This window comes from Bos indicus x Bos taurus, chromosome X, assembly GCF_003369695.1.
Source record: "Bos indicus x Bos taurus breed Angus x Brahman F1 hybrid chromosome X, Bos_hybrid_MaternalHap_v2.0, whole genome shotgun sequence".
Classification (NCBI taxonomy): Eukaryota; Metazoa; Chordata; class Mammalia; order Artiodactyla; family Bovidae; genus Bos; species Bos indicus x Bos taurus.
In genome coordinates this window covers 114,988,239-115,013,283 of record NC_040105.1, presented here as the reverse complement: position 1 = coordinate 115,013,283, position 25,045 = coordinate 114,988,239, and the positions used below count along the sequence as shown (strand labels likewise).

General features: G+C 42.4%; 1 protein-coding gene across 8 annotated transcripts in view; it reads left to right on the top strand.

The window, feature by feature from the left end:
• AFF2 (AF4/FMR2 family member 2) overlaps positions 1-25,045 on the top strand; it is a 534,465-nt gene that overhangs the window by 149,666 nt on the left and 359,754 nt on the right. For 4 of the 8 annotated variants that reach the window (XM_027533311.1, XM_027533308.1, XM_027533305.1 and 1 more), the window contains exon 2: positions 20,251-20,371. In XM_027533311.1, the coding sequence (XP_027389112.1) occupies positions 20,251-20,371 (121 nt within the window). Of the gene's footprint in view, positions 1-20,250; positions 20,384-25,045 lie in introns of all 8 variants that reach the window. The other 4 variants (XM_027533309.1, XM_027533307.1, XM_027533306.1 and 1 more) reach the window with 1 other exon arrangement.

The following is a 25,045-nucleotide window of genomic DNA, read 5'->3' as shown; positions in this document are numbered from 1 at the left end:
TCTTCTCTGACATTTATTTGTAGACTTTTTGATGCTGGCCATTCTCACCTGTGTGAAGTGGTACCTCATAGTTTTGATTTCCATTTCTCTAGTAATTAGCGGTGTTGAGCAACTTTTCGTGTCCCTGTTGGTCATCTGTGTGTCTGGTTTCAGTCTTATTGAGATACTTAGGTGCATACACAACACCATCCACTAGTTTGGGTGGTAGTGGAGTCTGTGAGGCCTTGATGAGCATGCCAGGAGCTAGGCTGGCTCAGGGGTGGTGCAAAAGGGACAAGCTTACAGTCAGAGGAGGTAGAGGAAGTTACCAGAAGGTGAGTGCAATTAGAGAAGGGCCCTGGAAATTATCCAGTACAAATGCTGTGTTTTCTATGTGAGGACACTGAGGTCCAAAGGGGTTAAGTAATTAGCTTGAGGTCACCAAGCTAGTGAGTGATGTATCTGAGATGGGAACCCAGGTCTCCAGACTTCAATCAAGGTAGAAGCCCATGTGCACTTCCCTGAGGTTTATCAGTTTGCAAATGTAAAAATAAATGGCAGGGTCAAACACCCTTAGATTCCTTGGAAAGGATGTTGTAAAGGGCATTTTCAGAGTCAGTTGGAGGGTGTAGTGCAAGTGGATGACATATCTGTTCCTCTCAAAACCCTCAAAATCAGGGTTCCAGGGGTGCTGTGGCTTTCCCTGATAGCTCAGTTGGTTAAGAATCTGCCTGCAATGCGGGAGACCCGGGTTCAATTCCTGGGTCAGGGAAGATCCCCTGGAGAAAGGATAGGCTACCCACTCCAGTATTCTGGCCTGGAGAATTCCATGGACTGTATAGTCTATGGGGTTGCAAAGAGTTGGGCATGACTGAGCAACTTACAGTTTCACTTTCAGGGGTGCTGTAAAAAGTCCCAGCAAGTGCTAGTGGGTGTGGTCTCCGAACTTTGGGTGCAGGGCCAGGAGGGGCAGGGTTTTCACCCAGCCACAGGCATGTGGACATGGATCTCTGGCCAACCTATGAGGTCATGAGCACCCTTAGCATGCATTTGCCACTTATTAGAAGAGGATTTGGGGAACTGATTTCTGTGGACTTGTCCCTTCAGAGAGGCTCTCCTATAAATCGGCCTTGTCCCTCAGATGTGGGTGTGTATGCGCACACACACTCAGGCTGGATATTGGAGTGATGCAGCTGACCTTCCGTCGTGTTAGTGTGTTTAGTTGCTCAGTCGTGTCTGACTATTTGTGACCCCATGGACTGTAGTTCACCAGGCTTCTCTGTCCATGGGATTTCCCAGGCAAGAACACTGGAGTGGGGTGCCATTCTCCAGGGAATCTTCCCAACCCAGGGATCAAACCTGGGTTCCCTGCATTGAAGACAGATTCTTTACTGGAGTGTACCAATCCTGACATTCAGCCAGGTCCGTGGCCTCAGGCTGTGCATACTATACGGCACGGAGACACCAGTCACCAAGGTGACATTCAAGGCCCTGCTTGGCCAAAGAGTCCACACCTCTTTTATTTACTAACTCTCTCTGCCTTGTGCCAAACCATGGGCTTTCCTGGGCAGCTTCCAAGTTGCTCCTCTCCAGAAGGAATCCCACACAGTCTGGAATATGACAGCCTTTTCACATGCAGTGGGTTGCTTGCAGATGCTGAGTCCTGTTTAGTGATTCACGAACACATTCCCAAACCCATTTGATATGTCTGGCCTCCTCTTAGAAACCACAGGAGAAAGGGCACACTCCTTTCACTTCCTCTTCCACTTCCCGTTTCTCTGCCAAAGCAGTGAGCTGAGAGCACAGAATAAGGGTCAGGAAGCCCAAAGCATGGTACAGTGAGGAGAGCTCTCCATGAAGAGTCAGGAGACCGGGGCTCCTGTCCAAGTCCAGGCTCTGACCAGGTGGATGACATTGGGCAACCCGCTTGTCCTCTTTGTACTTGATTTTCCCTGTAATAGAAAATGAAGGCTTTGATCTCCATCCCCTCTAAAGACCCTTTGATTGAAGGTTGTTTTCATGCTCAATTTTCTCCTGTTTTCACGCTCCCGGTTGAACCACAATAAAGTGTTTTGCAGGTGTGTGGTGCCTTTCAGGATAATTTCACTTCTGTGGGAAGATGTATTGTCATGTCTGTTGTTGTAATGTCACAGAACCCTCTTATTAATCAATAAAATTGATGGGTTAATGTGTAGGGTTTTATAAATGCGTAACCACAGATTTCATCCTGCTGGAATATGTAAACATGACGAATCCATCTTGTATTGTTGTACTCAGCTACCACATAAGAGGGCAAGTGTGGCCCCACTTATCTTGAGCAATTGAGCATCTAGTTATTTGAAGTAATTTCAATGTCTTGTGTCAGTCTTTTAAGCTGCTTGCATATGAATAGGAAACATAGTTTCAGGTCACTTTCAGATGGTTATTTCTATTTAGTTTTACTGAGTAATAACACCTTACATCTCTATACAAGTGGGACCTTTCCCTCTTATGTCCCTCTCTCCAAGATCTAGTGTCTCTTCTCTTAGTGATGCAAGGATGATGCTGAATATCATGGAGAAAGCCATTTACCTTCATAGGCATAGTCACATATGTTCTCTTATTTGAGGGTCACAGCAGTTCCCAGAGACACTTACTGGCGAGCAAAGTTGCACCTCGGAGAGCTGAAGTGGCAGTACGTGACAGAGCAGGTGTGGATGAACAGGGGCCTCACCCACTGGGTGCTCTTCACATGTGAGATACTTTTCAGAAGAGACATTTGAAAGCTTTAATGAATCATTTTTATGAGTTCATTCAACTCTGCTAAGAATATCTCAGCCCTAATATTTGTCATGTAATGGTCTTAGGCAACAGGAGGATAAGAGTGATGCAAGTGTTGTACCTTTGGTAGGCAGAAGAATATCCCCCTGCAAAGGTCCATGTCCTAAACCCCCAAACCTGTGAAAGTGTTAATCACTCAGTGGTGTCTGACTTCACAACCCAATGGACTGTAGCCCACCAAGCTCCTCTGTCCATAGAATTTTCCAGGCAAGGATACTGGAATGGGTTGCCATTTCCTCCTCCCAGGGAATCTTCCCGACCCAGGGATAGAAACCAGATCTCCTGCATTACAGGCAGATTCTTCACTGTCTGAGCCACCAGGAAAGCACCGAAGCCCCAATGCCCCCAAACCTGGGAATATGTTATTTAAAAGAGGGACTTTGCAAGTGTGATTAAGTAAAGGGTCTTAAGCTGGGGAGATGTTCCTGGATGTTCTTATAATCACAAGAGTCTGCATAAGAGGGGGGCAGGAAGGAGGGTCAGAGTCAGAAGAGATGTGATGCTGGAAGCAGAGGTGAGAGAGAGACTTGAAGATGCTCTGCTACTGCTCTTGAAGATGCCAGAAAGGGCTGTGAGCCAAGGAATGAAGGCAACCCTTAGAAGCTAGAAAAGACAAGAAAACAGACTCTCCCTCAGGACCTTTAGAAGGAACAAGCCCTACTGACACCTTTGTTTTTAGCTTAGGGAGATCCATTTCAGACATCAGAGCTGCAGAACTATAAGAGATTTGTGTTGTTAGAAGCCATCATGTTTGTGTTGACTTGTAACTGCTCCAATAGGAAATGGACACAGTGCCTGTCTCAAGAAACTCACCTTCTGTTTGGCAGTGGACAGTTTCCTGAGGTGGGAGAGGAGCTTCAGAGTGCTAGGAGTTGAGACGAGCAAATCCATACCCAGCCTGGATGGAAGGTACCATGTTAGGTGCGGCTTGCTCAAGGAGGCAATGAGGAAGATGAGTCACAAACCTCTGGGCACAATTTTTTTGTGTCACTGTGCCCTAGGTAGAGCCACTCTAGAAGGAAATGAATAGCCTGAAGTTTCCATTTGTCCGCTGGATGAGGGACAGAGCAGTAAAGGACCAAATGTACCTGAGAAATCTGTACCCTGGCCCCATCGTGGCAGAGTAATCCCACCTGTTTCCTTGGAGGCAAGTCCACTAGGTGGTCATCAATTATAGACCTGTGTGAAATCTACAGACGTGCAATATATACGAGTGGCATATATATAACTCTCTAAAGGTCCATCTAGAGCAACACAGAATATAGATCAGCATCATATTCAACATCCATTAGCTTACAGACACACTGTGGAACTTGAAGCAGCTGAAGCTTGAAGTTGATCATCTCCTTGCATTACGATGAATGGAAGCAATTATAGGCGGATTCAATGGCAGTGCCATCATTTATTGAAGTATAATTCCTCTAGCCAATCAGTGCTCTAAGTAACAATAAATTATATTAGATTTCCAGTACTACTTGAACATGTAAGGGGCTATGGATCAATGGGTAGCTGATACTGGGAAAGCTTCACCATTCAGTTCTTGTTGAATCTGTAATTAACAAATGAAACTCAACTAATCATCGTAGATTGTTCATCTGACGACATTCTTGTTTTTGAGCACACTGTGTGCTGGAGAACAGGAGTGTGAAGTGCCACTGAGTGTGGGCCTGTGTTATTCCCTGTCGTGGTGCCCAGCAGCAAATGAATGCATCTATCAGTGCATTCGAATGGTGTATTACTGTGATAAAACGCTTCATCCTTGCAGGCTGCTGATTCATCTGGCTTGAACAGTGTGTGCTAATCAATGATTGTTTTATATTAAAAGGCAGAGTTTAATTTTGCTACAGATTGGTTGGCAGTTTCCCAAGAAAATATCAGTAAACTGAGGAGTCTTGAAAGTAATGTGTGAAATATATGTGAAACAGGTAGAAAGAAACTGCTGGTGGCTTCTGCTAATCAAAATTCTTCCCTGCTCCTCCAAGCACCTGGGGAAGAAAAGAAGCATAAAAAGCTTTACAATCGCACCAAGTTTCGACTTAAAGACACCGTTATTGGTAGATTAAGTTCCACTCTATTATTTATTCTCTCTAGTTTCTCTACCTGAAAAATACCTTCATCTTGTAAAATGATATTTACGTTAAGCCTGAATAGTGCTTAGGCTCACTGCAAGTTTCAGAGAAGGGTGGGTGCTGAGGCCCACATGCTAGCACAGTGTTTGCAATGCTCGTTACAAATATTAGGGACCACGATGTTCAGTAACTACTTAGCATAATTTTGTTTCACTTGTTTACTATGCACCAGTGATACTCAATTGAGTCTTAGCATTAATACACTCATAATATACAGTGCAGTGCCTCCATATGGTGCATTGGGTAGAAGCATATTAAACATATTACACAAACAGAGCTCAAAACCTCACATATTATTGATCAACAATGCACCAATTAGACAATACAGCAGTCATGAAAATAAACACTGGCATATGTGCCCAAGGTCTAAATGAAAATCAGATGGAGGGGAAAAATGAGAATAGAGAAGGGGGAATAGCAGAACAGGATCACATAGGTTAGATTGTTGCAATGAACCCAAAGGCACAGGGTCTTCTGTTGTCTGGAGACAGAGCACTGAAACCAGTGTGGTTTATGTGAAGTGGGTTATTCAGTAGACCTAGAAAAATCTCTCTTTTTAGGCCAGTACTGCCCAGCAGAAATATGATGGGAGCCACAAACATAATTCACATTCATTTAGTTTCAATTTTCTAGTAGCCACATTTTTAAAACGTGAGAAGAAACAGGTGAGATTGCTTTTCATAACACTTGATTGAACTCAATGTATGCCAGATATCATTTCAACATGGAATCTGTTTAAAATTATTAATTCTAAACTTAATACTATTTTCATACCAAGTCTGAAATCCAATGTGTATTTTATACTTATAGCACAGCTCAGTTCAGACTAGGCATGTTGCCCATGCTCAGCTTGGCTAGGGGCTACCGTGTTCATGCAGTTTTCGATTTGCCATTATAGTTCATCTCCTCCTCCCATACTGTGTGTTCTTCTGGATCAGTGGCTCTTGGAGGACTGTGAGCAGCCCAGTGACTTGCTCAAGGTCGTTCAAACTTTAGGTGGCAAAATCACTCTCTGAGGTCTTTCCACTAGAGAGTCTCCTCCTTGCATCCATCTGGTATGCGTCTCTCCATTTCATTGTTTTTCAACAAAGGCACATTTATGGATTATTAGTGCATTAATAATGATGATCCATCAAAAGCTATTTTCTAAAACCCTTAAAATAATGACCCTTTGCTCTAACACTTAGCAACTTTTCTAGAATTAACAAGCATTTTACAGTTAGAGCACAAAGTCTTATAGTAGGAAAAAAATAAACTGCTCCTGCATACAGACAGCTTGTCTTCGTTTCTGTTCCTGCCCTTCACTAGCTGAGCGACAGTGTGAACATTGGGCAGTCAGCCCTTCTGGGTCTCAGTGTCTTCGTCTGTGAAATGGGAGGTCATAGTGCCCAGCCGGCCTATTTGCCAAGTTTGCTGTAAGTCTCAGATCAGATCAGACTTGTGGCAGTGCTTTGTGAAGTGACAAGTACCATGCAAATGTGAAGGTCTGTTGCTTTTCAAGAGAGAAGTCAAATGTTTAAATCCTGGTATACACCAGATGCATGCATTTATTTTTTTGTAGGGAGATCAATGATATATGAATCCACTCACCGACAAAAAAAATTACACCACTATGAGAAGACTAAGCCTTTCTCAACCAGCCCCCACTCTCTGCTCCTCCACCTTAGCACCCAGTGCCAGTCTTTCCTAGGCAGGCATTTTGTCAAGGTGTGGACACTTGGGTGAAGGCCCAGCTCTAGATACGAAACAAGCCGTCAGCACACGCATGCTTTTAAATGGGGTTGAGCTGGTAACCTCAAGTGAGCAGAGGGCCCTCACCTCCACAGCAGGGCATATCTATACCGATGCCACGTGGAACCTGCTTACTATGTACAGATGGGGATGTGCACAGGCACTGTGCTGAGACTTAAGCATGGCTTACGTACTGATGGGTGAATCCCCTGGATGAGACGCCAAGGACAGACCTGCCTCTTGTATTGACTCAAGCATTTGTCTCAAGATCTGGTAAAAAATGAAAACCCGGAGCTTTTGTTCTTATATTAATTGGCAGACATGTTGGCTATTACACCTACAGTGGCAGTATTTGCTGTAGAGAATTTTTTCTTTATTCCATGAAGACAGCAGAGCGGAAGAAAAATCTGCTACTCACCACTATCATGGCATCTTAAGTAGTAATAAAGATAATGATGATTAGAATGATAAAAATAGGAGCTGTTATTTGATCAACAATAAGAAGTCCTTTAGGTTTCAATGTGAGATACTAAAATCTTAAATTGCAAGGTATTGTCCGTTTTCATTCACTGCTCCTCAGAGAGCCAGTGCAAAGCGACAGAAGGATTTTAATAACAATAGCAAGCATACCTAGAATGAGCATCGTTAACCAAATTATTATCACAGATGTCATTAACGTGTGTCATGTTTGAAAAGATGAACGTGTTGTTTTAATTCACTTTTGAAATATCCGCAACTGGGTCTCCAAGCACTTAAATAAAACAGAAACAGTTCATTAGAACAGAAGGAAACTATCCGGATGCATTGGTCACAACTTGCTTGCAAGCATTTCTGACAGCAGCCCTCCGTTGAAGGGGAAATTGCCCAAATTGCCAGTTATTATCATTTTTGATAAATAAGCCTTCTATCTCCTCCCGCCCTCCTTCTCTCCCTCCCTCTGGCTTCTCAGCAATTGTGTTCAACAAGCATATTTTCAGTGGGACCATTTCTATTACCGAGTGATTGAGCTCTGATTTACACATCAATTACCCACCTTCATGGAGATTTTCATGCTCCCCGAGCTGACATCAATGAAGCATAACTGCGTAAACGCTTTATTTCATACCAGTTTTGGATAACTGAGACTGATAACTAATCATATTGAGAGACAATGTGCTCAAATACAGGAAACAATAAACGCTTCCCTTGGAAATCTCATCTATTCTTTATGAGCTCACCATTCACATGCTTATCTCAATCATCCATTTCTCTGTGTGCAGCTCTTCTTCTCACTGGGTATCACAAGTGCAATTTGGGTTTGACCCTTGAATCCAAGCATTTGCAAAGACCAAACTCCTTTTCCAGCTTCCTCAAACAGCAGCAAATCTTGCTGTCTTCCCACCTCTGTTGTAGGCCAGTTTTGCCAAACACGGCCAGTCAGAGAGACTGAACTTGGTTGCATCTTTCATCTCTTGTTTACTCACCTGTGTTTGTCCCATGGGACCTTCTTCAGTGTCACTTGGTTAGTGTGTACTTGAACAAGCTGATGTGTAGACTGGGGACTCTTCTGCTTAAGGCCTGGACCGCAGCAGCCTGGTTTTGCCTCTCCACCCCAGGCCAACCTGAGAGTGTGCACAGGACACTTTGTTCCTATGGCTACAATGTGTGTTACCCTGCATGGTGATGATTTTAGAATGGACTTGCCTCCTCTCCTGGCCTTTGAATTTCCTGAAGACTCATACTATTCCTTATTTTTTTTTTTCTGAGCACCAAACATGGTCTGTGGTGTGATGTAGGCACCCAATAAATGCTTGTTGATTAAATAGACAAATTAATTAATAGCTTTGTCAACATTTGTCACTGAACTTGGGCAGATAAAAATGTTTATCTGTCATTTGTTCATTCATTCAGTCAAATAATATTTATTGAGAGCTGAACACTGAGCATGGCACGTTTCCAAATAAATGGGAAGCAGAAATGCGTGATTCCTCTCCAGTGACAGTTTCATTTAGCACCCATGGTTCTCTTAGAGCAGGAAAAGGGAAAAGAAGCCCAATAGGAAAGTCTAAGGAGATTTGCGCTGGGATTGAAGCGAGAGGGGTGGGTGTCATGTCCCTGGAGTAAAATATATCATTTCTAAGGTCTTTATTATTCATATTTACTGTAGTGAGGGCTGTGAACTGACTCAGTAATGCCATCCAAGGGTGTAAGGGGTCTGCCAGCACCTCCATAACTGAGTCCCATAAACTGGGAGGCTTAAACCACAGAGATTTTTCTCTCTTGGTTCTGGAAGCTCAAAGTCTGAATTCAAGGCTTGGGCAGGGTTGGTTCCCTCCAAGGGCTGAGAGGGAAAACATGTCCCAGGCCTCTCTCCCAGCTTCCAGTGGTTTACTGGCCACGTGGCATGTTCCTTGGCTTGTATAAGCACTATCCCATCTGTCTTCATCTTCCCATGTGGTTCTCTCTCTCTCTGTGTCCACGTTTCCTCTTTGTATAAGGACACCAGTCATGGTGAATGAGTGACCACTCTGCTCCAGTATGACATCTCATGTTTACTCATTACATCTGCATGATCCTATTTCCAAAGAAGGTCCCATTTGGAGGTCCTGGGGGTCGGGACTCCACTATACGAGCATTGAAGGAATACACTTCAATTCAAAATGGGGGGAGAGGCGGTAGCACCTTGTCTGGCACCTCATCAAAATAAGAGGGAGAAGTGTGACCCAGGAGCAAGTCCCAATTAGGTCCATGGGACCAGGTGGGAAAGGAGCCGGGAGTCATGAGGATGCAGAAGGCAGGAGAAGCAAACAGTGCCCGGGGGCTCTTTGCCATGGTCCCCATCTCATGCCCCGGCTGTGTGCTCAGGCTGGAGCTCCATGGGGTGGATGTGCCAGGGAGGGGCAGGGGCCCAAAGAGGAAGCCTTTAGGGGGTGGAATTTGCCTGGGCCGAGTTTAGTGAGTACACATGGATCAAAGGGTTTGGTGAGACATGAAAATGGAGTCCGCTTATGACTGTCAATTGTAAACTGCTTGTTAAGAGCATTAATTTCCTTAGTTTAAAAGTAATTAAGAATGCAGTTTCTGAGAAAATATTGCTTTAAATTAAGTAGTTATTGAACTCGTCTTGCTCATAGCTCACTGAAAATAAAACACCTTTTAAAAGTGTCATTTATGAGAAGCCAGGTTATATTAAGACTTTGACTTGCAAAAGAATTCCTGATATTTAATGGGGATGGAGAGGAAAGACTTCAGGCAGCTTTTTCCTAATTTGAAAGACAGAGTTGTTCTGTGTAGGTTGGCAGCAGAAGCAACAGGTACTGAGCAGGGGACGTGGCCCATGGGATAGCGCCAGGATCCTCAGAGGCTGGACCAGGGATGATCAGGGGCAGAGGGCCAGGCCAGGCACCCTGCCTGCCACGAGGCAGAGTTGAAACCACTAAGAATAATCAAAGCGGGACACCGCCTCCTCTTGCATGGATCCACAGAACCGTTTCTGATTAGGAAAAATGAAGGATCAAGATTTAGATCTTGCAGCTCTTTAAAGCTCAGCATTAGCATGGACTCTGATTCATTCAAAGAGAGAATTAGAAATGAGATAATTTCAAGTTGACACTAAGAAGCACAGGAGGAAGCACTGGATGAATACAAAGAGGACAATGAAAATTCTTACTTCTGATTGTCATTGGGGAACAGGGTAGATGCTGACAAGAGGGGCAGTGAGAATATTCTATCATTTTGATTTTTCTCTAGTTTTAATTTTTGAAGCAATCCAAAGAGAAACACATACATAAATATACTTACTGTGTTCACTCTCAGAGTGTATATTACTTGGCTTGTGTTATCCATTCCGGGCCCCTACTTGTCTTCAGGAAGTGTTTTTGAAAGCTTTTGAGTCATGCAATTATGCAGCTCTCTCGGCATGGCCACAGAGAATGTTAGATGCTTGTAAGACATTGGTTTGTGTTACCGATAGGTCGGTGAGCCAGAAGGAGTGATGGTGAAGTCTCGTTTTTAATGGATAGGTCAGAACTAGAGTTCTTTTTAAACAATTTTCTATGAAAATGGAAATCAGACACCTAGGCTAAGAAAATATCACAAAAGCGGAAAAGGAATTCCGGCTGCATAGATATCTATGGTGCAATGGTGTCTTCTTGTACCGTGTGGTCCCTGAGTGCAGAGGAGGAGGGTGCTTGAAGGAAGATTCAAAGGAGATAAGGCACAACCTGGGCTGCTGGTGGAGGAGGGAAAGAACACTTGTTAGGGAGACAGATCTCTCTCTCCATCAGACAGGGATATTGTCTAAGGACAAAAGAATTTAATTTTACTGGAAAGATTGCTTTTAAAGTGCATTTTAACAGACTTCTAGAAAGTTATTGATATGTTGAGTACAACTGCAGGCAGACCTTTGGGTTGCCAGAGTCATGGTCATTCTATAAAAAAGTGGCATTTCCATTAAAATGGAATCCACTCAAAAATGAAAATTTTGTGCACTCTTACAATACTGTTGCCAATCATTACCCATCTGAGTATCTACCATGCTCCAAGAGCCCCCTCCAAGCTGAGGTTTCTGCTCAGATCATCTGAAGCAGGGAGTTGAGATTTTTGATGACCCACCTTGATCAACTGTTCTGTGCTGTCCTGTGTGTGTGTGTTAGTCGCTTCAGTCATGTCCAGCTCTTTGCAACACCATGGACTATAGGCCACCAGGCTTCTCTGTCCATGGAATTTCCCAGGCAAGAATACTGGAGTGGGTTGCCATTTCCTTCCCCAAGGGATCTTCCTGACCTGTCCCTGATCGAACTTGTGTCTTTTGCACTGGCAGGCAGATTCTTTACCACTGCACCACCTGGGAAGCCTTTTTACCATTCCTAGATATATTCAATTATCTTCACACCTTGAGTTGGTGTATGTTAGAGGTATTGCATCATTTGGGGAGTTTGGTAGGCTAGTCAAAATAATTTTGCCCTAAGCTTAAAGTCAAATACTTTTTAAAAGTGTCTTCCTCACAATATCTATATTTAGCATTGCTTATTTATATATAAGAAGATTTGCTGTGCTCAGCTGTAGCATGCTGTCAGTGACTTAGAAGTCATGGACCTTTTCCTTAAAGAGTAAAATGTCTAATGGGACACATAGAGAACCCCAGTTAAATCATTATCAACGCACAATATTGAACCTCCTGAATGAGCATGGTATAACTTAGGACCAGGAATCCAACAGTAGAATATTATTTAGATATGAAAAAAAAAAAAAGGAATGGAGTATTGATCCATGCTACAACGTGGATGAACCTTGAAAACATTTTGATAAGTGAAAGAAGTCAGGTATAAAAGCCTACATCATGTGAATGAAATATCCAGGAAAAGCAAATTCATTCAGAGAGAAAGGAAATTAGTGGTTGCTTTGGGCTGGCCTGGAAGGGAGGATTCAGGTTGCAGAGTAATGCCTAAAAGGTACATGGCTGCTTTTGGGAGTCAGACAAATATTCTAAAATTATATCATGGTGATAGTTGTGAAATGTTATGAATATACTGAAAACCACTGGTTATATACTTGAAATGGGTGAATTGAATGGTTTGTGAATTATATCTCAATAGAGTTGTTATAATTATTTTTAAAACTGGGTGGGGAGTAGAAGAGAAGGAGGGTAGGAGGGTAGGTGAGACAAAAATAAAACATTAGGGGTGGTTCCTGAATTATCTGCCTGACCCCACTGGATTTGACAAACCTCCAGGGTGAACTGAATCTGCTTCGTCTTTCAGAAGTAGAGGAACTGGGGTCTCCTCAAGGTGCCAATATTCAGGGGAATATTAAACCTGTTTCCATGCAGGACTTCTGGAAGCACAGATTTAAGGGAACTCTCAGAATGAGCACTGGCCTACTTCCCTAAGACCTAAAGAAATTGGCATGACTGGGTGGGCAGCTGGATGTGGAGAGTAAATGTCTCGTGTATTTTCTGTCCTTTCATTCCTATCTTGATTTTTTTTTTTTCTTTTTAATGAGAACCATTGTCTGTGAGGATGAGGGTCCATTTGCTGAAGAGAGTGGTTGTATGTATGTTTGTATGTATGTAACATTAGAGGTTCTACCAATATTATTAGAAACCCATTTTCAAGGTCATGTTCATATCTCCAGATCCAAGGTTCTCTTGTATTTTTCCCTATCTGTGCAAAATAATGATAGCCTGTTTTTAGCTTTTTAGACTAGTTTGCAAATAGCACTTCACATTGAAATGCTCATGGATATTAGCAGATACAATGAGAAGTTAACTTGAAGTTGATTTTGAATGTATTAAATGGCAGAGGTTTTCTTTTTAATTAATTAATTTATTTTAATTGGAGGCTACTTGCTTTACAATATTGTGGTGGCTTTTTATCACACTTCAACATGAATCAGCCACAGGCATACATATGTCCCCCCATCCTGAACCCCCCTCCCACTTCCCTCTCCACCCCATCCTTCTGGGTTGTCCCAGAGCCCTGGCTTTGGTTGCCCAGCTTCATGCATCGAACTTGCACTGGTCATCTATTTTACATATGGTAATATACAGGTTTCAGAGCTATTCTCTCAAATCATCCCACCCTTGCCTTCTCCCACATAGTCCAAAAGTCTGTTCTTTACATCTTTGTCACTTTTGCTGCCTTGCATATAGGATCATCGTTACCGTCTTTCTAAATTCTGTATGTATGCGTTAATATACCATATTGGTTTTTCTCTTTCTGATTTAATTAACTCTGTATAACAGGCTCCAATTTCATCCATCTCATTAGAACTGACTCAAATGTGTTCTTTTTTATGGCTGAGTAGTATTCCATTGTGTATATGTACCACATTTCTTTGTCCATTCATCTGCCGATGGACATCTAGGTTGCTTCCATTTCCTAGCTATTGTAAACAGTGCTATAATGAACATTGGGGTACATGTGTCTCTTTCAATTCTGGTTTCCTCAGAGTGTATGCCCAGCAGTGGGATTGCTGGGTTGTGTGGCAGTTCTATTCCCAGGTTTTTAAGGAATCTGCACACTGTTCTCCATAGTGGCTGAACCAGTTTGCATTCTCACCAACAGTGTAAGAGGGTTCCCTTTACTCCACACCCACTCCAGCATTTATTGTTTGTAAACTTTTTGATGGCAGCCATTCTGACCAGTGCAAGATGATACCTCGTTGTGGCTTTGATTTGCATTTCTCTAATAATGATTGATTTTTTAAAACTGAGAGAAGCTGTATAGACATTAGATCAGTGTTAAATTCAAAATAGGGCTAGATATTGAAAAAATATGAGATGGTTGGATGGCATCACTGACTTGATGGACATGAGTTTTCACAAACTCTGGGAGTTGGTGATGGATAGGGAAGCTTGGCATGCTGCAGTCCATGGGGTCGCAAAGAGTTGGACATGACTGAGTGACTGAACTTGGAAATGGATTGAAAAAAAAAGTGCCACTTGGAATTCTGGAACATGCAGTAAACATAAATATCCACACATTTTATAGAAGGCAGAAATTCATTCAGGAGAACCACAAAGAGTGAGTTATAGCTTATGTTTTTCCCTCGGGTGAATTAAATATGTATTTTTATGCTTTTACAAAGACATTAACCAAAATAAAGGTGTTTTAGTTCCAGCTGGATTAGAAAACAAGTGAGACTGAGTTATTTACCTCCATGTACATTGTTACTACTGTAAATCCTATATTAGCAGTATAAACAACCTTGTTTTAAAATACCAGTTTTTTTTAATGTTTTCCCAACTAGCTTTGTAAAATAACCAAATTAGGTAAGCAATGATGATTAAACTTCATGAAATATACAAACCAAATGGACTTAAACTGGTTTTTACTCTCACTTGCTCAGCTTCTTCCCACAGATGTAGTTAATTTTTACAATCCCTTTAGGCTCTGTACATTTTGGTATAAGGAAACTAATGGTTTTTCTATACTCACTTGCATCCAAATTAAACTCCTAAGTTTTTCCTACTGGCAATTTCCAATAAAATACCATCCTAAGGAAAGTTGACCAACAGTGTAAATGGGACTAGTATTTATTCTTGAGGGTGATGCAAACATGGAGTCAGAAGGGACAAACCTTGGGGTATTAGCAAGAGGGCTAGTTTGGGAATCAGAAAACCTGAGTTCTACCTCACAGTTCTGCTACAGACATCTTGTGAGGCCCATTGCCTTTCTGAGCTCAATTTCCTCATCTGGAAAATGAAGAGACAAGAACAAGATGATGGTGACAGCTGAGTCTGCATTGTCAGCCCGGGTGTTCTACTGCTGTGAGCTAATGAAGACAGCAGAATTGAACTTCCTCCATCTCAGTGAAGCTATTTACATGTGTCCTAGCTTTTATCTCCCCACAAATGCACCTGTGGCTTCTAATGATGAAAGTAGGAATTGCCTGAGTCCAAGATCTGGTTTAAGGATGAAGATAGGAGAATATCTGAGAGAAGGAGAAGAAATCACTTGAACTTAAAGATGAAAGAGACACGGATTGGCATCTTCCTTTGCCACTCCCCTGATGAGGCCTTGGGCTGGCTCCATTCCTATCCAGAGGGTCATATTTCCCTCTTGTGTTAGGAGGGCAGGTTCTCTGTAATTGGAGGCCAGGGAGACCAATGGGTGGGTGAAACCAGAGCTAATATGAAAGATCCATTCTAGAGAGTAACTTCTCATCACTGCCTTGTGTTGGAATGAGTAACAGAGTACAGTTGGCCTTTGAACAAGGCAGGCTAAGGGGCACCAGCCCTTTGTATCTTCAGTCCCTTTCTATTTGTGATTCTGCATCGGTGGATACAGCCAACCTTGGGTTCAACCACCTGTGGATTGTGTGGTACTTTACTATTTACTATTGAAAAAACCCACATGTAACTGGACCCATGCAGCTCCAACTGGTGTAGTTCAAGGTCTTGGTGACTTAACTGTATTTAGTTGAATGGAGCTTGTTCTTTTTTCTGTCCTTTCTCTGTCAGCTAGTAGAGATGTCAGTGAAGCAGAGACTCCAAAAAGATAGGCTGTACAGAGAAAAAACCAAGGCCTTTGTTCAATGAAGAGTAAACTGAGGTGGCTTTTTTTAAATGCATGTTTAAATTGAGATATAGTTGATTTACAATATTATATTTGTTTCAGATGTCAAACATGACAGGCTCAACATTTTATAGATTATACTCCATTTGGAGATATTATCAAATATTGGCTATAGTCTCTGTGCTCTATAAAAGATCCTTTTAGCTTGTCTATTTTACATATAGTAGTTTGTATCTCTTGGTCCCATTCCCTGATATGGCCCTCCCCCTGGATTTTGAGTGTTCAGTGTCACCATAATGTGCCAAATTCCCTTCTATCCTGTAGGAAACAGTTGGAAGAACATTCTTCCTTGTTAAGAGTGTAGAGGCCTCAAGTTGTGCTTTGGGGCCCAACTTCCTAATGTGAAAGTGAGTTTTCACACTGAGAGGACTAGTTCACTCTGCCTTCATCAGTGTGAGGAAAGTTGAATTGTTCAGACCAGTAACGTGGGGATGAATTCTGATTTCTGGCTTGAGCATGTCTTCGTGGGCCACGGAGCAACCCCCTGCCTTTTTTTCATGGGAAGACAAGCCTAGGCGTGTAACAGGGCATCAGATCTTCAAGGGACAGACATCGACTTTCCTGTGGTCTCTGTGGGGCTCACAGGTTCAAACACAACCTCCCAGAATCTGAAGAACTTTAATTGAGTAGATAAAGGGGTCCTCGTGATTATAAACTGCAGTAGGTGCAACAAGAGGCTAAATACATAGATGGGGTTTTAATTAGCTGGTGCTTCATATTAGTCATTTTGGTTTCAGTCAGAAATCAGTGACGTTCTGTACTGTGAAAGCCTCATCACCATATAGTTCGTTCCTCATTATACCTCATCGGGTGAAGCTTTCAGTACAACACCGTGCTGAGTGAGAAAGGAAAAAATTGGAGAGAGTTGGTTGCCTTCCAGGAGCAGCAGAACTCAATGGAGATGAAATTCACTCTCGCCAGAGATATGAGAATTAACTGTTCTTTGTTGTATGTGTTAAAAAATGCAGCAGGCAGTTTGCTCGCCACAGATAACACCCATGTGCACGCTCAATCTACTATTCAGATTTCTCGTCTGGAATCTGGTAGCTTAATGAACTGATGCAAAATGCAGTCGAGAGCCTCCTAACATGTCCAGCCTGGGTTGAAAGCACCAAGTGCCCTGAGTGCCGGCCGTTGAAAGGGTTGTCATGCATGTTGAAGCACATGTCCTTTCTTCTTGTCCTTTCTTTCCTTCGGGATTTTAATTATCTTGGCCCTTAGAGCCGGAGAGAGGTAGTTTGCAAAGCCAAGAGACCGAAGTCCTGCCATGCTCCTTGTGGGAGAATGAAATGCAATCCCCGGGCCTGTCATTCTGGGCTGTCAGGTGCATAGAATGGAAAACTGACATCTTGCTCATGTTCCTTGGAAGCATGACGCTTTGGTGCTCGTGTTTACGTGGAGGGTCATGGCTGCTGAGGGCAAAGAAATGAAGCATCTTTCTTCTCTGCAGCAAACCTTCCTCCCAGCCTCCCGCTCCCACTAAATATTGCTTTAACTTGTCCCCCATCCCACCCTGGACACCCCATCATTGTTCGGTTTTGGCAAATTGATGATGGGCTTGGGTTACACATGGCCAGTACGTGATGCTGAGTCTTGTGCTCCACCCTTCACGCACCCAAAATGTTACTGTTGACCACACGTCAGCATCCAATACGAAGACACTGTGTCACATGGAAGAGGTTTGGGGTTCTGATCTCAACTTGTGAATGGAAATGACAGGTGATGCCAACAAACGTAGTATCTGTGGATGGCATCTAGGCTGTGAAGGATGGGCCAGCTTCCAGTACCTGGACTCGGTGTCTTTTTTGACCAGGCAGGGCCCAGATGTAGGGCCTAGGCTTTGGGTGGACCTCTGGATGATCTTTGATTTTCCGAGGCAGTGATAACATTTGCTGGGCATACTCATGAGTGATCCAGGGAGCTCTTTTGTACCTGGCGTTTTTGCATTATGAAAGGATAGCTGTTGTTGTTGTTCAGCCATGTCTGACTCTTTTGCGACCCCATGGACTGTAGCCCACCAGGCTCCTCTGTCCATAGGATTTTCCAGGCAAGAATACTAAAGTGGGTTGCCATTTCCTTCTTCAGGGCATTTTCCTGACCCAGGGATTGAACCTGCATCTTCTGTATTGGCAGGCAGCTTCTTTATCACTGAGCCCAAACATCCTATAAACATTGCCATGATTTTAAAATGGGGAAATGAAGTGTTGTTTATACAGGAGATAAAACTGTCAAAGTCACTTAGAGTTTGTCAGTTCAAGTATTCTTGTGGAGAAAGGTGGATGGTTAAGTGTATTGTCCTCTTCCACTCCATCTATACCAATATCTAGTTAAACTGCCATGGATATCACATACTCTGGGCTCTTATTTTGTAAATTAACATTATGTGATACTCATGGGCAAAGTGGAGAAGGCAATGGCACCCCACTCCAGTACTCTTTCTTGGAAAATCCCATGGATGGAGGAGCCTGGTAGGCTGCAGTCCGTGGGGTCACAAAGAGTCGGACACGACTGAGCGACTTCACTTTCACTTTTCACTTTCATGCATTGGAGAAGGAAATGGCAACCCACTCCAGTGTTCTTGCCAGGAGAATCCCAGGGACGGTGGAGCCTGGTGGGCTGCCATCTACGGGGTCGCACAAAGTCGGACGTGACTGAAGCGACTTAGCAGCAGCAGCAGCAACAGCAGCAGCATGGGCAAAGTAGGCTACCAGTGATAGGTATTAAGGTTTGAAATGTATTCAAAACCTGTTGACTGTACTTATATATTATATCAGTATATCTCTTGTAGTTCCTTTAGCTACTATGTTCTCTTCCATGCTAATTACCTAATTAAATCTTCACATGACATTACAGGTTTCATCCGGTAGCTGAAAGTAGAGTGTTACTATAAAAACTTTAATAAGCAAAATGGTGTAAAAGTGAAGAGTATCCCCCACTTTCTGAAAGTTCTCATTATGCTACTTTGCTTTTATTAAAGACCTACATTAGTAAGGGAATGATGTTTTCTGTAAAAGTGAAAATTCCCTTTGAATTACTTTTGGTTAGCGCAAATAGGTACTAACATAGGTCTCTTGTAAAAGTGGCTTAAGGCAAACATTTGGAAAGCAGGGGATACCTGTATTAACATGAGCAAGGAAAGCAGCATTAATTCAGCACCTTCTAGGCACTTTATGTACATGTATATAATTAAAATTTTCCCAGCGTATGTGTGCTCACCTTGAGTAGGATTATAATCAAAAGCAGGAGGGAAAACCCAATGAACAAAATAAAGCCCACTAGTGGGAGACTCTTGCCTGGCAAATCCCATGGACGGAGGAGCCTGGTAGGCTGCAGTCCATGGGGTCGCTAGGAGTTGGACACGACTGAGCGACTTCACTTTCACTTTTCACTTTCATGCATTGGAGAAGGAAATGGCAACCCACTCCAGTGTTCTTGCCTGGAGAATCCCAGGGACGGGGGAGCCTGGTAGGCTGCCGTCTATGGGGTCGCACAGAGTCGGACACGACTGAAGCGACTTAGCAGTAGCAGCAGCAGTGGGAGACTTACAGATTATAGTTTAATACACATAGTCTTGTATGATGAAGAAAATAATTGTGTTCTTATTGAGGAAGTATTCCATTCTATAAAGTCCAAGGACCCAGAATGTATCTTTGATATAGTACTGATTTTCCAAAGGGAAAGCCTGAAATGTGATGAGAGTCAGAGTAACATAGTGTTCATAAAACATTTGTGCCTTAAGGTCATTTAAATCTTTTGGCATCTCTTTTCATTAATGGCAATTTGTTGATCAACTCAGACCCCCTAAAAGACTTCTAGTCACCTATGATGCAAACTGTGGGAAGAATAACAACAAAAACAAAAGGAGTGTGACTCACTGGGTGATTTGGGTTTTTTGTGGACTTTCAAAGATGTTCTTAAACTCTCCTTTGAGTTTTTCTTTTGGCCATGCCATGTGGCATGTGGGATTCGTAGTTCTTTAACCAGGTCTGGAACCTGTGCCCTCTGTGATTGAAGCTTGGAGTCCAAGTCCAGTAGTTAGGACTAACCACTGTCAGGGAAATCCTTCTCCTTCGACTTCATTACAACAGACTATTACTGGCTGTGGGCTCAGGACAGAATTCCCGTTTATCTGCAATAATGTGTTTGATAATTCCTTTCCCTTTGGACTTGGTGACATCTGTGAATTCTGAGCCCTAGATAGTTGGCAACAGTGAAACCTGAATTCAGTACTCTTTTGCACAGTGGACTGACTTCGGGGTAGGCTGTAGTAATCAAGCCAGGACAAGGGAAGTGGATTATACCGTACTTAAATGGTCATGACTACAATGTCTCATAAGCCAATTTCTGTTTCCTTTCGGATTCTGAAGAACTGGTCAGGATCTGTAATCTACTAGGAATAAAGAAAAGGAGGTTGGCTCTCAATACAGTATCAGTTTGGGTAGCCTCAACTTGGTTTTTTTCTTCTTATTGATAACATGGCTTCCATGACTAATTCATCTTTGTCTCCTTTTGTCTTTTTCTTTGCACATCAGTCACTATGAACAAGACCGTAATGCACTTAAGAAAAGGGAATGGGAGCGGAGGAATCAAGAAGTCCAGCAAGAAGACGATCTCTTTTCTTCAGGCTTTGATCTTTTTGGGGAGCCCTACAAGGTAGCTGAATATGTATGTAATTTATCTTTCTGCAAAATGGTTGCTTGTTATATTTTTGAATGCACTAATCAACAATCTATTTTTAAAACACCCAAATCATTTCCAAGAGAATCTATTTTATGAATGAAATATATACCTGTGTATTTGGGGCCATGACAAGTTTCTGAGGAAGTCTTCAGAGACAAATTCCATCTTCTTGGGGGAACACAGTAAGATTTGAAAAGGACTTATGAAACTGCCTGTCTCCAAGGGATTCTTTCCTGCCCAGCACTACCTCTAGCAAGGAAAGCCCCCTGATGCTTGATCTCACTTTGATTATCATCAGCGAGGCAGCCCCTGAAGACTTCATCAGAAAGTCAGTGGAGATGTCTGTGTCTCCTCCCAGTTGGTGCCATACATCGCAAAGCCACTGCTGTTTCCATTTCAGGTTGTTAGCAGCTGTTCAGTGGTTTGAGGGCTCTTTGAAAATCACTGTTCTAGGACAAAGGGAAAAAGCCAATCATTTTTTGCTGGTGATTAATAATCATGGGTTAGGCGATTGCCTCAACCACAGGGGGTAGTGTAGCTTGGTTGATTTTCTAATGGACTTCTGGCTAGTGTGTAGGTCCAATAAAGATCATACTTCTAATCTTCAAGTGTCAATTTCACAATGACTGCCTCTGAACTTTCTATTTGGAGTGGAGGTTGGGAGAAGAATCCTGTTGAATTGCTAGCAGCTGATTGGATTTTATTGAAATTTAGTAGCAGTGTAATTTTCTTCAGTGAAACAAAAATGGTGTAAGAGGTAAAACAACCATAGAGAAAATGATCAAGAGCTGTAATGTTAGAAGAGCACCATTTAGGGGATACTGACTGATGTAGACAGTGAGCTGTCTGGATCAGTGACTAGTGAGACCAGAGTCTTTGCTGCCCTGTTCAGACTAAGCAAGAAGCTCTTGATTGAGATGCTCAGGTGCTTTCCAAATTTGGTAAGTCTGACAAAGAGACTACTAGTCTTCAATTTGTCAATAGTAGTGTAATTTTTAATGATCCATTTTTCCTATTTCAATTGGTTTACTTTCTGTATTGCTATTGAATGTGTACGTGGTGAGATATGGTTAGTTTGACCAGCATTTATTGAAGGCCCATTGTGTGTCAGCCATGTCTTAGACTAGTGTCCAAAGGGAAATAAGATCTAGTTCCTGCTTCAAGGAATTCCTTGTCCAGTGCAGAGATCATCACGAATGAGTGAGGGCATGACTGCATGGTAACTGCTGAAGAGATAGGCAGGAGAACAGATGCCTGAAGACTTTGAATACCTAGGTGTCTGGACCTGAGTCTGTACATGAAGAGAAGTCATCGCCAATTTTAAGGTCAGGAAATGGCAAAGACAGATGAAGACTTGTAAAGATGATGTTGGAAGTGTGGGGAGTGGTGGATTGGAGAGAAGGGAAACTAAAGGGTGAAGACACAGGAGGGAGAGGTACTGATGAGCAGAGCAAGGTCCCAGAGCAGATGAGTAAATACAAAATTGAGAACATGTGTTGAGTCATGAGCCTTGGGTAGGAAAGTGGGAATGGAATATTAGGATGAGAATAAAGAAGGAGTGTGGAAGACAAGAAGTTGTGGCCTCCGTTTTTCTCAGAAAATGGAAGCGAGGTCAAAGGATGACAGATACCTCCTCCCTTCTTTGGTGTTTTTGTTTGTTTGTTTGTTTTTGCCACACCATGCGGCATGAAAGAACTTAATTCTGTGACCAGGGATCAAACTCATGCTCCCTGCTGTGGAAGTTCAGAGTCTTAACCACTGGACACCAGGGAATTCCCAACCTTATCCCTCCTTGAGAAAGAGGAATGGCCAGCTGAGTTTCACCTCTTATCTTTCAATGGGTTAGAAAAATGAGCTTTAGTCAAGGGCTCATTCTTAAAATTCAGTATCTACTCCATACTTGACACTATTATGAGGTGTAGAGCAGTTTAATTATTTCCCCCTTTATAATTTAAAGTCTTGTTGAGTTAATGTCCTTGTACCTTTAAGGGAAATGCCATCTCTTATTAATAAGCCTGTAATGTAGATGAATACTTATTTTTATTTTTTTTTGAATACTTATTTTTAGATATAAATAGTGTCATTTTGAGTAGGCAGTTAAAGAACCTGTTATCAACATTGTCATAAGTTTTCAAAAGCCATCTGTCTTGATACAACAGGAGTCTGTCAGGTAGAGACACAGATGGGACTATTAGTCTAGGGCCAGGCCAGGCCAGGCCTGATGTGTGATTAGTAGCCTGGTGCCTTTAGGCTTCTTGATGGGGAAGAGCCTTTGCTTTGGAGTAGAGACTATGAAGGAAAGGAATAATGCTAACAGTTGATGACCTAGTCATTGTCTTTCTTTCACTGTTGCTTTGATGACTGACTGCCATCTTATGCTGTGTACATGTTCAGGGTTCCCTGGGAGATCACTGGGCAGTATGCTTCTCCTTTTCCCTATATCATGATACTAGAAGCGAGGTACACCTCCAAGAGCTCCCTAGACCCAACTGGTGTGGACACCCTTGAAATATCTGGACATGCTGGTGGCAGTGGGAGTTCTAGAGCTGGCCCACGTCAACTGTAGAAATGAAGATTTTCCTACACAACTCTTGCTGAGGGTTGTGGCAGGAATGCTTGCAAAATTAAAAATCAAAATTCCTGGTGGTTCATCAGGACTTTCAGGAAACTTCTTGCTACTCTAAATCTTAAAGCATGACCTGATTGCTTATCTGATGGCATTGGTAGTTCATAAACTGTCCAATGAGCACCTGTCCCTAGGACCTGCTGTCCTTTCTTGGCTTCACTTCTATTACTCCCAGAGTGGAAAGAATGCTTACCACCTCTCAATTGGGGTGATGGTGGGTAACATCCCTTTGTGGCTGCTTTTTTCATTTATATTAGTAACTTTCAAATCTGAGTTTGTACTGTGCTGCAGAAAAGGATGTGTTCAAAAGTGCTTGAGAAATATGAAGCCATTTGACATGTGTAGATTAGTGTGGAAAGATGGGGAAGGACGAGGAACTGGCATGTACCAAGTGCCTCCTCTGTGCTAGAACTTTCTACAGATGCTTCTTTAGTCCCTACAGCAACTGGCTACACATTTTCCTCATGTTTCCCATGAGGAATTCAAAGCTCAGGAATTGAGGTGGCTTCTCTGCAGCTTTATATCCCCATAAGTGTGCTTCTTTACCTGTAACAGGAAGCTGTTTACCCTCTGACAGGAAGTCAGAAGACCCGATAAGCTTACCCTGTGTCACTTTAGGGAAGAAACTTTATTTCTCTGACCTAAAGTTTCCTTGTCTCTGAAGTGAATAATAATACCTGATAGAAAAAATGATACCTGTTAATAGCAATAGCAACTGACATTTTATGGCTCTTCACAGATCAACAAGAATGAAGAAAGTGAGACACAGAGACGTTAAGTTGCTTATCCATGGTCATTTGGGTCCGGGCACGTAGAAGGCAGATTAGACCAGAACGGCTCTGCCGACTCACATGGTGGCTGTGAGAATCAAGCCAAACAGCCAGGGGAAGCCTTGCTTTGAAATATGTAATGTGCTGTACAAATTCAAGGTATCATGGTTATTATAATTAGAGAAAGAAATAGCAACTCACAGCTTAAAGAGATTAATTGTAAAAATATTAGAGTTCAAAAAAAAAAGGAATTACTAAATCACATACATTAGCCATAATGAAATAAAAGAAAAAAATAAACCCAAAAACTTAAATTATTTTGCTACTTTTATTAAAAAGAAATACCCTGGTACCATAATCTCCTAACACATTAGTCTTGCAATGAAATTATACTACTGATTTGTAGATAACATTAGAAGCAAACTGAGGCAACTCTGTGTTTCTCAAAGTAATGAGAGGCAAAAAGCTTAAATGAAGGAGTGCTGTTAGTCATGAGCCACAAACCAGACACGTAATTTATGCCTGAAAATACTTGGAAATGCATTTCCTTGATGATTGAGAAATTGTGATTACTTAGAAAATAATGGCTGTGGAGGTTACCTTTAAGGTATCAATCAATTATCTAGAACGGGAAGTAAAGAATTGGCCAAATTGAAAGAAGCCTATAATTGATTGAAATGGCTAAATTTCCATTTTTGCCATGCTTATAATGTGCAATCAGGACTGCTAAGAATCCCTTGCTACTTAAAAGGGTTGCTAAGACTCTGGAGGATGAAGAAGATTTAGTGTGAGCCAGAAGTTGCTATGGTATATAATGAGCATCCATCATGCAAGTATAAATAAATGGATTTTCTATCCAGTGGATCTCATCTTGACATCTTGAGAAATTTAAAAACTGGTTGACAGTTACCTACCTCCTGTGGTGACCACCTGGTCTGTATTGTTAATTATTTTGAGGTTGTTGAATGGTGGACTTCTTGAAGCTGTGTGTCTATGTGTCCTTCATGCCTCACCCTGGCTCTTGAGTGTTTGAAATTTACCAGTGTGTGTCTGAAGAATGACCCTGGTAATTGCTACTTGTAGCCACAGCACGTCTGTTACGGATCTTCCGTCAATCAGCAACTCAAAACTGTCTCCAGTGAACTCAACCTTGAACTATCTGCTATCCAGTTCCAGTCACAAGTCCCTCTGACAGTTGCTGTGTGGGGAAACTAGTCGAAGGGAGCTGACCTCCTTCCACTCCCCCAGGTT